Source organism: Trachinotus anak, unplaced genomic scaffold, assembly GCF_046630095.1.
Source record: "Trachinotus anak isolate AG129_WGS33_773 ecotype Australia unplaced genomic scaffold, CSIRO_AGI_Tana_v1 ptg000016l, whole genome shotgun sequence".
In the NCBI taxonomy this organism is placed as follows: Eukaryota; Metazoa; Chordata; class Actinopteri; order Carangiformes; family Carangidae; genus Trachinotus; species Trachinotus anak.
The window spans coordinates 2,928,896-2,940,210 of record NW_027273867.1 but is presented as its reverse complement, the minus strand read 5'-3'; the positions used below and the strand labels follow the sequence as shown (position 1 = coordinate 2,940,210).

The window sequence follows — 11,315 nt, the reverse complement described above, 5'->3', positions numbered from 1 at the left end:
ATAATAATATTAGTAGTAGTTGTAGTAGTAGTAGTAGTAGTAGTAGTTGTAGTAGTAGTAATTGATGTAGTAATAGTATTTTGCGGAATTTCTTGTTGTACTGTTTTATTCTTTTCCTTTCCTTTTTCCTTAGATATGTATCAACACACACTGAGCGTTCTTTTCTCCATTTACCTGTATCCTGTATCTGTGTGTGTGCGTGTGTGTGTGTGTATCTGTGTGTGTGTGTGTGTGTGTGTGTGTGTGTGTGTGTGTGTGTGTGTGTGTGTGTGTGTGTGTGTGTGTGTGTGGCAGGAGCGTCGTTCTGACGGACAAGTTGAGACAGAAGTGAAGGTGTGGCAGCGGCCGCTCTCATGAGGAGGAGGCCCATCTGAGCCACTCAAATGTCACTGGGCGAAACTTTGTGGAACTTTTCCTGAAGCCTGTGTTCCTTCATATGACCGCGCTGTCGGAGGGGGAGGTCTGAGGTGCGGCTGACCGAGCCGAGAACAGCTCTGGAGGCAGCAGCAGCAGCAGGAGCCCCGCAGGCTGGATTTCTTTCTTCGGGCACTTGACATTGACACTGCTGGATCCTCTGCCTTCGGTCCATGCACATGTTACTCGGGAGGTCTGGAGAAACGCAACGATCTGCCATGGAGAGAGTTTAACGACTGGGCGAAGAGGTAAACATGCGCTGGCGTTAATTAACCACAGCAGAGCTTTGTCACTCTCAATCCTAATGAGTCAACTGTTGTTTTATCACCGCAGAGGCGAGCAAAGGTATATGAGTGCTGGATTTCAAACATATAAACTGGCACAGTGGTGGCATTCATGGTCACTTCCCTGTAAGCTGACAGTTTGGCTGTTGATAGCAGTGACCGTTTTTATTTTCACGTTTTCAGTCAGTTTATGTGGAAGCCCAATCTCGCCCGCAAAATAATGAAAACGATATTTTTATTATGAGACACTAAGTAAAAGTTGTAACATTTTAAAGTCAAGACGTTGTGAAAAAGTGATCAACTCAAAGATAATTAGATTTTCACTCACACAACCTCACAATTTACTTATTATTTACCAATTATACTCACTATCTATGTCCTACATGTATGTATTTATTAAAGCCAAGTTCACCAGATAAAGAAGAACATCAACTGAAAAGTTAGGAATTATGAACCAAAATGATGACAGTAAGTCAAGAACTGACCATGTACCTCATTATTTCCTTTTGTTGTCATCATCTCTGGTCTATTTCATCTGTTGTTTTTTTTTATTGAGTGTAAATGTGCTTCCATAGTTAGAAGATACAAATAGTAATTTACATCAGCTGCTTGAAAAGACGATTGATGTCCACATGCCGTCACTCTTTATTGTTGTAGATTTAATGTTAAATGGATAAAATAGCCATGTTTGCCCATCATTCTACCCCAGTGACCCAAAATGACAACATTTATTAAAAATCAAAAACTGAAATCTCTCATTTACCAAAGAGTCTTCAGACTCTTTGTTCCAGACTGTGGTCAGCTGCTTCCTGTTTGCTGTAATTATCCTTGTGGAGAACTTCTCTGGAGTCCACCTGTGGTGAACTGGATTAACTGGACATAGTTTAGGGAGACACACACCTGTGTATCAGGTCCACACTGCAGAGAGAACCAGAGCTGTGAAGAGGAAGAAGTCTGGAAACAGGACTCTAGATGTGGTTTCCAGACATACTGAGTTACTGGATGAGAAGGCCCTTGGGGGCTCAGCAGCAGGGACAGGGAAACTGGTCAGAACTGAGAGAAGGATGAATGTAGCCAAATACAGAAAGGTCCTCGAAGAAAACCTGATCCAGAGTCTGTAGACCCAAGACTGGTCTGACAGTTCACCTTTCAGCTCCAGCTACCTGAAGCAAACAGACAACACTGGAGAGTCTTCAGGACCAGTCTCTGAGGCTCTGTTCAGACCTGGTATTAACATCCATCCTGAGTGATCCAATCACCAGTGTTCAGCTCGAAGTTCAGCTGTGAACGCATCCACGACGCATTTGAGATCCGATCACTCAGACCAGATTCGGAGGTGGTCTGGGCCACATGTGGCCACATTCTTTTATCAGCGTGAACACAAATGTGTCCTGGTCCCACTGAAGGACCGCCTCCTCTGCTGATGTCCTCTGAAGGACCGCCTACTCTACTGACATCCTTTGAAGGACCGCCTCCTCTGCTGACGTCCTCTGAAGGACCGCCTCCTCTGCTGACGTCCTCTGAAGGACCGCCTACTCTACTGACGTCCTTTGAAGGACCGCCTCCTCTGCTGACATCCTCTGCCACAGTCTGATTAGTCCTGTAAAAGTTTCATAATGAACCGAAAATATTTTACTGTTTCTAATGGATAAAACTTTATTTCACTGTAGAGCTGAGAACAGAGCAGTGATTCACTCAACCACTCATTACTGCTCTCTCTCTCTCTCTCTCTCTCTCTCTCTCTCTCTCTCACACGTGCACAGAAGCACATTGACAATGGACCTGTTTGATTGGCTAAAAACAACAACACATACCTGTTTATTTGCATGTGAAGCAGGGAAAGTGAGAACCAATCACAAGTGATTACTGGAGACACATTTTAAATCAGGTGTGAACAGACGAACTCAGAGCTGACCACTTGTGATCCGATCACTGAAGACGCATGTGAATACCAGGTCTGAACAGGGCCTGACTGTCCCTGAGGGGACCAGACTTAAACCCCACAGTACCTCTGTGGAGAGACCTGAAGATGACAGTTCACAGATACTTCCTGTCCAGTCTGAGCCTGAGAGGGTTTGACAGGAAGACCGAGATAAACCGACCAGATCCAGGTTCAGAGCCTGAAGCCTGAAGCTGGAGCTGCTGCTGAAGGGGGTCCAACAAAAACCTGAATTAAGGGTCTGAAGACTTTTGTACTCAGTTCTTGATTTTTAATTTATTTGCAAAATTTTCACTTTATTATTGATTATTGAGTAAAGATTGGTGGACTAGCAGTGTGCACTTTATTAGGAGCACCTCACTAACACTGGGCAGGTCCTCAGTTCTTCATGTCATGGATCCACCAGGTGTTGGAAACTTTCCTCTCAGACTCTGGTATAGTGGGTAGAAACATGAACCTTCCCCGACCTTCTCCAGCAGGCTGTGCTCCGCTGCACCTCTGATCTCCTCTTAACCCGAATTTCTGGCCTTTGCTTGTCCTTTTTTGCAGCACGTTCTTTTCCTACACCTCTCCATCACTGCTCATCCAGCCACCATGCGTAGATTCAGCTCCGAGGGATCCCTCCTGGATCTGGACTTCCTTCCGTGGAAGAGGGTGGCACTGAAGAACACAGATAATGAGAAGAAGAGGGAGTCTGGCACCTATACACCTCACATGGAGGAAGATGAGGCGGGCAGGAGGTCAGCCAGCCTGACTCCCACCATCCAGGAGCCCAGAGCAAGTGCTGGTGAGGGGGGCAAGAGGGAGCTGACCAAGGAACACAGCTTCAGCACAGACAACCTGAATGAGCTGAGCAAACTGGACAAGAGCCACCTAGGAGTGTGTGTCATCAGTGAGGGGTGCAGAGCCTACAGCGACAGCCAGCTGGCCCCGGCCGCCCAGGGCAGCACCGAGAGTGTGGAGAGAGACGACCTGCCTCCCCCGTCTCCTTCGTCCTCCTCCAACCCCTTCTCCTTCAGATCCCACCCCAGGCACCAACACAAACTCAAACTGTCAGCTGCAAAACTGCACCTCAAGAGTCTGTTTGGGCAGGTGGGACATTAAGTTTCAGCACTGTACACAGCATATAGCCAGTCCAGACAGCAAGATGAAACTTCTGGCCTAACATTTGACTGGGTCCTAGGCCCGAGTCTGGCCCATATACTCCCACATCCAGACAGAGTCCAGCTTTTATCCTCCAGTATTGACTGGCAGCTGGAAGATTTTGTGTGTGTGCACCAAAATTGGTCCAAATGTGGAAGTAGCATCTGAAAATCATGATATATATGGGCCAGATTCTAGCTGTGGAACCGGGTGGAACCGGGTACATACCAGGCCAGCAGAAAACAAGTATGGGACAGAATTATTTTGTTATTTTGGTTTTTAAAAAAGTCCTAAACCTGGAGCAAGCAGGTGGGGGGGCGGGGCCAAGGCCTAATCCAGGTTTCTCAATCAGGAAGTCAGAGTAGATGAGCTTCAGACCAGCTTTTTGTTGATATTTCACTCTTTATTTGAGAAAATGAAAATGTTATTGCTAATGTTTATACACTCTTTTTGGCGGCTGTCACACCCAGAAGGAGGCGTCTCCTCTGTGACTTGGTAACTTTAATGACTGAGTCATCGTTCAGACGTGAAAATAAATGCAGATGAACAGTTTTGAATATTCTAAATTTTGTGCTTTGACCAGGACTGTAGTTCTGTCACAGTGACCCCTGGGGGGTTTGACAGTCAAAAGTGCTTTACTGGGATTTCAGAGAGTTGGACTGGTGGGAGGTCCCAGTTAACTGTGGTTTGTGTTTCAGAGTCCTCACTCCTCAAACTCCAACCTGGACAACGCAGAACACAAAGACAGGTGAGCACACATCATTCATTATCTCACATAGAATAATACAACTGCCAAAGCGTCGTCACCACACTGAAGACATTTAATTTACCGTCTCAGACAAACACCTAATGTCTGAACTGACTGACCATGAGGGCTTTGATCACTTTGTGATGAGATCGTTGTGAAGCGGAGATGTGATGATAGCAGTGTCTGGTCCACAGTGCTACAGAGAGGAGGTCTCGCCTGCTCTTCATGCGTCAGTGGAGTCAGATGGGCCACAGTAAGAAGAGGAATATCAGTCAGGAGGAGCTGGATAAGTGGGCCGAGTCCCTGAACACCCTGCTGGCCAGCCAAAGTAAGTCCTGCTGCTCCTGACTCTGAACCTCTCAGAGGCAGAAATCACTTCAGCGTCTGATTGAAGCGTTTGTTTCAGGAGGTAAAGAAGTTTATTTTTTGAGTGAAAATTGATTAACTGAATTACACTACCTCTGCGCTGGAGGCAGTACGTCTTCAGGTCATCCGTCCCAGCCTCGTGAGCATGATATCTCAGTAACACCTTGAGGAAACTTCTTCACATTTTGCACAAACATTTACTCGGTCTCAGAGATGAACTGGTTAGATTTTGGTTTCGCACGAATGTTAAATATTTTATTTGATTCTAGATAAACAGACATGTAACCTGAAACCAGTCTGAGTGGCGGAGGGATATGACCATTAGGTGGTAATTCTAGATTTCTGTTTAAATGACTGAACAAACCAGAGGCGTGGTTACAGAAACGCTGCCTCGGCCTGGACAGAAACACTAGGACCTTTATCCTGATATTCAGCAGCACGAACCTTTGAGTTGAGAGTCAGAGGAACCTTTAGTTTTTCCCTTAGTTTGGCCACTAAGGTTTAACTGACTTTAAGTGATTCCTTAAGTATAAGAGTAGGATAAGGAGAAAACCTTAAATACTTCCGTGAACATTTGAAGGAAATCTTAAGGAGAACACTTAAAGTTGTTTTGCGCAACTGCTTTTATTTTAAGGAAACCTTAAGTCAGACTTTCCAGTTAGCCCCAGGACACAGCAGGAGACGGTTCATCCGTCCGTCTGTCCCTCTGTCCCATCCTCATGAACCTGATCTCACTGACACCTGGAGGGAATTTCTTCAGATTTTGTCAAAACATTCACTTTGGCTCAAGGATGAACCGATTACATTTTGGTGGTCAAAGGTCAAAATCACTGTGACCTCACAAAACATGTTTTTGGCCATAACTCGTGAATTCATTCACTAATTATGATGCAATTGAACTCAAATGTCTAATAGGATAAAGGTCAAAGGTCAATGTCACTGTGACAGCTTAATGTTTCAACACTGTAACTTAGGAAGGAGAAGCTGTGGCTGTGTTTCCTGTGACTTGATTGTTTGGTGGTTCTGGGTCACTCTCCAGTTGGAGGAGACAGAGCTCTGACACTGAGCAGGAACAGGAACTTCAACCGATGTTAGATGATTGTTTTTTCACTTTTCATCAGGGCTCTGACCTGAATTCCACTCTGACATTTAACTGACTGACCACTTCTTCCTCGGGTCAACTCCCCCGATTTCATGTGAAATCACTGTGACTGTGGCTGTACGCAGCACTTTCACTGACCCCCTGCTGCTTCTATGAATAGAACAGGTAGTAAACACCAGGACGCATAAATCACTGCAGGGACAGAGTCTGGAGGATGTTTGACCTGTCTGACATTAACAAGGATGATGTTCAGATCCCTCAGTCACCCCGGTGTTTGTGTTGGTGTGCTCTTCTCTCCTCCACTATCTGATGACACTCATGCTGCATTGCAGAGATACAATACCAGAGAATGATGTACTTCATGTCACTGCTCATGATTACTCAGAGCTTGTTCTGCTGTTATTTGTACCTTCCGGGCTTCTGTTTATTTCATCATGGTGTGAAGTTGCTGAGATTCAGATTCAGATAAGGTGTGGTCCTTCGTAGACCGTGAGGGCAAACCGAAATCAGACGGTCTGGTCTACAAAGAATTTTCTCTTTGTGTCACCAGTTGTCCCCGCCCTTATGGTTGCGTCATAAAGCGCGGCTCCTGTTGCCTAGCAACCTTTACAACACTTTTTCCACAGTAACTTGAGGTTTTATGGTCCTTGGTTTTAACTGGAACTACTATTGAAAACAGTAGGTTGAGAATTTATCTCACAAATCAATTAAATTTCACAACTGACTTAATTTTGACATAAATGTTCAATGGAAACAGTAAATACATGCAGAACCAGAGGCAACACTCTCTGACTCTCTCCCCTGTCTCCAGCTCAACGGTTCCCACGACATAAATCTGTAAAAACGCCTCACACATATAAGTGTATTTTTAAAAAAAAAGGCTCAGTAATTTCCTAAAACAGCTGCTCACTGCAGTTTCTAACACACATTAGGAAGGGACTATTTTCAGTGGTGGAATAATCCAGATTTGTGGGAGCAGGACAGTGTGTGTATGTGCGCAGCTGTGTGACTCACTGATGTGTTTTAATGATTTCTGGAGAAATCTGGAGTGGAGCTCCATGGCTCAGAGGGGTCAGACACACACACACTCACTTATTCGTTGGAGACAGTCACTGTTGGTTTTTAGACCGTGACAAAAATATCACCTGACTCGTCCTGTAAAGACGACGTGGCGTTTGTTAAAGTGTGCACACACACGGCACCGCTGTGCAGACATCTAGCATTTGTCAATATTAAGTGAACTGACCCTCATCGTTCCTGACATTCACATAATTGTCTCATTTGGAGCTGAGCTGCAGGGAGCTGATTGGTCCAGTGATGTCACACGTTCAGGAGCTCTTCACTTGGAGCTGCCTGAGGACTGACCTCAGCTCTCTGTGCGACCCGGCCTCCTTATCAGTGCCGTGCTAATTTAGAGTGCTGTCTTCTGCATCTGACGTGTGTGAACTGTGGCATGTTGTTTGTGTGTGTGCGTGTGTGTGTGTGTGTGTGTGTGTGGTGTCAGCAGTTTGAAGCAGTCAGACTGAAACAAGCTCAAAGTCCAGCGAGATGACGGGCGTGAGCCGAGCTGTTAAACTGATCCTGGGAAGCAGGACTTGTGTGTCTATCATCTCCTTATTAGGCCTGAGGGATGGTTGTGTCAGTGTTGTATGTGTGTGATGTTGCGTGGTGAGGTAAGCCCCACTGACCCTCCTCCTCCTCTTCTCAGCTGGTGTTTCAGTGTTTGGAGCATTCCTGCGCTCTGAGTTCAGTGAGGAGAATCTGCAGTTCTATCTGGCCTGTGAGCAGTACAGACACTCGTCCAACAACTTCACCCTGCAGAGGAGGGCCAAGGACATCTGCGCCACCTACATCCAACCAGGTGCCCCCCGAGAGGTACACACCTGCTTTCATATTCAGTCTTGCTGCTCTAAGAGCTGAACGGTGCGTCATGTATCTGCACCTTGATTTCTGTCCACTAAATCCACTCTCAGCTGTTTTATTAGTCGAACTATGCGTCATGTATGTTTTGGAAGCTCCTCCTGTCACAGCGTAACATCAGTGGCTGCATTCATGTGGAGATTGTTACAGTTCAACAGGAATAAAAATCTCCTCTGCAAACAGCTTAGATGCAGGATTTTTTTTTCTAAAGGATGCAGGAGAGCATCCTTTAGACTGAAAATCTCTTTTCCACACTGTTGGTCAAGATCGGCAGCAAAAACCTCAAGTTACCAACTTGCACTGGATGAAATATTATTAGTAAGATTGAAAGAAGATCCTATGGTTTAAAGAAACTAAAACTTGTGCAGGGAGCTGCAAGAATTACAAGATAATGCTGCGTTGAATTTCCACGACTTCCCCTGAAAACTGTGCTGTGATGACACAGTGGTCTGACTCACCTGCTGTAGGCTGCAGGTAAAAGCCTGTCATCATTGCAGGAGGTACTCTCCTCCCTTTCTGCTTCTTGGCTGTTTGTTGAGGTGTTTCCTCTGCAGGGAATCAGCTGTTCTAATGACAGTGTTCTCCCACGCACGTGCAAATGTTCCAACAAAGAAGTTCCTCTCCAACACTGTTTTCTCTGCTGCTGCGTCCTGGGCTCTGATTGGTTTAAAGAAATGCAAACAAGCCGGAGCGTTGTTCTCCCTATGGCAGAGTGATAATCGGTGCAGCCACACCATTGCACAGAGAATTAATCTCACAGTGACAGTGAGCAAACATACCACCAACTCAGCTTCTGATTCAAATGCTGAATTCTGATTGGTGCATGGAATCATGTGACATCACCTTCTTCCATCTGGAAAAACTAAACATTGGGACAAAGCAGTTTGTTCATGCAGGACCCCAGTGCTGATGATCTCGGTCATACCAGGATGCAAACCCCAGAAGGTAGTGGATTAAAGACCTTCTGATGTTAAACTTCGTCCAGATGTGTTCTAAACAAAACATCCTCTGCCATGATTCATATTTAGTAGAACATGTTTTCACATAAAAACTGAGACTCAGATGTTTTTATGTAATAAAGACATATGATGAAAACACTCAAGTCTCTTTATGAGACTGCAATGACAGTCTCATAAAAACAGACAGTCAGGGATTCATATGTCATAGAACCTAAGGAACCAATCCTGTCAACTTGTGGGGACAGGGGGGCGGGGCTAAATACACCTGAAACCTTGTCAGTACAGAGAGCCAGAGTTAGCATTGGCACAACTAAAAACGAACACTGTCAGCCACTGCCTCTCTGCTAACTGTTCTGATCCATCTGCTAGTCTCTGATTCTGGTCTCAACAGACTCCTCATCTGAGTCTGGGTCTGACTGAGGCTCCAACATGAGGCTGAGTCTCTGATGTTTCCTCCTCTAACCATCTTCATCCTCTCTGCTCTTTCACCTGGACACCTGGAGCAGGCAGGTGGTGGGCGGGGCCAAGGCCTGATCCAGGTTTCTCATCAGGAAGTCACAGTAGATGAGCTTCAGACCCTTAAATTTTTTTTTTTTTAATATATATATATTTCAGTTTTTTTATGTGGAAACACTGGAGGAAACTTGAAGCCCAGCTGTGTTTTATTATTCATTAATTCAACTCTTCATTTGTAAGTGAAGAATTGTGTCGTTTATACTTCGACCTCTCACAGTCTGACCAGCAGGACGTCTGAGAGGTCAGAAACACCAGCGGAGAAACTGAAACAGCTAAACAACACGGCCCGAACTAAAGAAGCAACACTGCAGTTGTAACACATTTTACGAGGAGTGCAGCGCAGTCACTGTTGTCTCGTTGCAGGTGAACCTGGACAGTAAGACCAGAGACCTGACCATCCAGCTGCTGCAGGCGCCCTCCCACACCTCTCTGTCCCACGCACAGAAACGCATCTACTCTCTCCTGGACACTGACTGTTATCCCCGCTTCCTGCAGTCCGACGTCTACCTCTCCTTAGTCCGAGAGGCCGCCTAGAGGCCACAGGCCGACCGCTCACCTGGACGATGATGAGCTACTGGACTTCCTGTTAGGGAGGATTCCCTTATCACTGTAGATCATAAAACTAAACGTCTTCAGAAACAAAGACACATGTATCTGGAGCTGTGTGTAGACATGCAGATCAGATTAATTAGTGCATCAGCTATTTGGTAGATGAGTTCAGTGAGAGGTTCAGATTAACACCAACATGTCGCATCTGTGTTCAGTGGTTAGCCTAGCTTAGCTTTAAGAGTGGAAACAGCTACTTCTACACTATATATTCTGTCGTTCATCAGAGACTTGTCAGTGCAGCGAGGTTGCCAGGTTTTTGTACCAGAATCTGTGCTAACTGACTGCAGCTGCTAATCAGAGCTTTTCACTAGTGTGGGCTGGAAATGAGCCTGTTACTGCAGCAGCACCTCATGAGACCCAGCGTGGTGACACTGAACATCCGCAGCGTGGACGGATCGACTGCTACTTGTTTCCTCTGTTACACGGGATTTCTGTTTGTGTGCAGATGAAACGCTGCGTTAAAGAGTAACATTTGAGTGTTGTAGCTGTGTGTTTTCACTGTGGTGAGCAGTGCCACATTAGCTGTCTCCAGTCCTTATTGCTAAGATAAGCTAAGCTAAGCCTGTCCTAAGCCTCTCGGGATGTTAAACTGTAGCAGGAGCTACGCTCAGTTTGGAAAAGAACGACCAGCGAAACTATGCAGTTCTCATTTCAATCATTAAACATCCTCCTTGTTAGCACTTAATGTCCCCATGGTCCAGTGAGCTCAGCCTGAGTTTCCTCTGCTGACAGAAAGGAAAAACTCGTTCAGCAGGAATCAGCTCTCTGCTTAAAGGTCAGAGTACTCTGTGAGGTGAAGGTGGGAAAGCTGAGCACATTGACTCTGATTCAGTCTGCTCCTGTTACCACACACAATAGCCTCAGCAAACAGCTGGTAACTCAAGTAGTTATTGGTATTTTGAGCAGCTTTTCCTTGAAAACATGTAACAGCCTCATGTAGTGAGGAGGACGACGCAAAATCACCAGAATTTTAAAGACAAAGAAATAAAATCCTGTTTTTATATGTGTCTGTTGATTCTTCAGTAGTCTCACTGTGTGTGTGTGGGGGGGGGCAGGATGCCCCCTGCTCATGCAGAGGTTCCTGGGATACTGAGTCAGATGGAGAGACATGTAGTGCTATGCTGCAGTCTGCACCATCTCTCTCTTGCTTTATTTTCTGCCTTGTAAGTGGGTCCAGTTACCCACAATCCCTTTACCCAAGCTTCAGCAAAAACTCCAAACCCTCTCAATTTAGGTTTGCAAAGGTCATAGAATGAGACTCAGCAAATATGGTGTGAATCTGATTAATTCTCTAGGAGGAGCTTGTTAAAGTATG

General features: G+C 45.6%; 1 protein-coding gene across 1 annotated transcript; it reads left to right on the top strand.

The window, feature by feature from the left end:
- The first annotated feature begins 293 nt into the window (after positions 1 to 293).
- On the top strand, positions 294 to 11,003 carry LOC139634255 (regulator of G-protein signaling 8). The gene is made up of 6 exons (XM_071500610.1): positions 294 to 662; positions 3,187 to 3,729; positions 4,479 to 4,528; positions 4,723 to 4,856; positions 7,705 to 7,871; positions 9,755 to 11,003. The coding sequence occupies exons 2-6, from the start codon at positions 3,232 to 3,234 to the stop codon at positions 9,923 to 9,925; spliced, it is 1,020 nt and encodes a 339-aa protein (XP_071356711.1). The 5' UTR covers positions 294 to 662; positions 3,187 to 3,231; the 3' UTR covers positions 9,926 to 11,003.
- The last annotated feature ends 312 nt before the right edge of the window (positions 11,004 to 11,315 follow it).

Excerpts from the sequence above, each read along its gene's own strand:
- LOC139634255 (XM_071500610.1), top strand. The coding sequence starts at position 3,232 with ATGCGTAGATTCAGCTCCGAGGGATCCCTCCTGGATCTGGACTTCCTT. Across the intron at positions 3,730-4,478 it reads TCAAGAGTCTGTTTGGGCAG|AGTCCTCACTCCTCAAACTC; the intron begins GTGGGACATTAA and ends TTTGTGTTTCAG. Across the intron at positions 4,857-7,704 it reads CACCCTGCTGGCCAGCCAAA|CTGGTGTTTCAGTGTTTGGA; the intron begins GTAAGTCCTGCT and ends TCCTCTTCTCAG.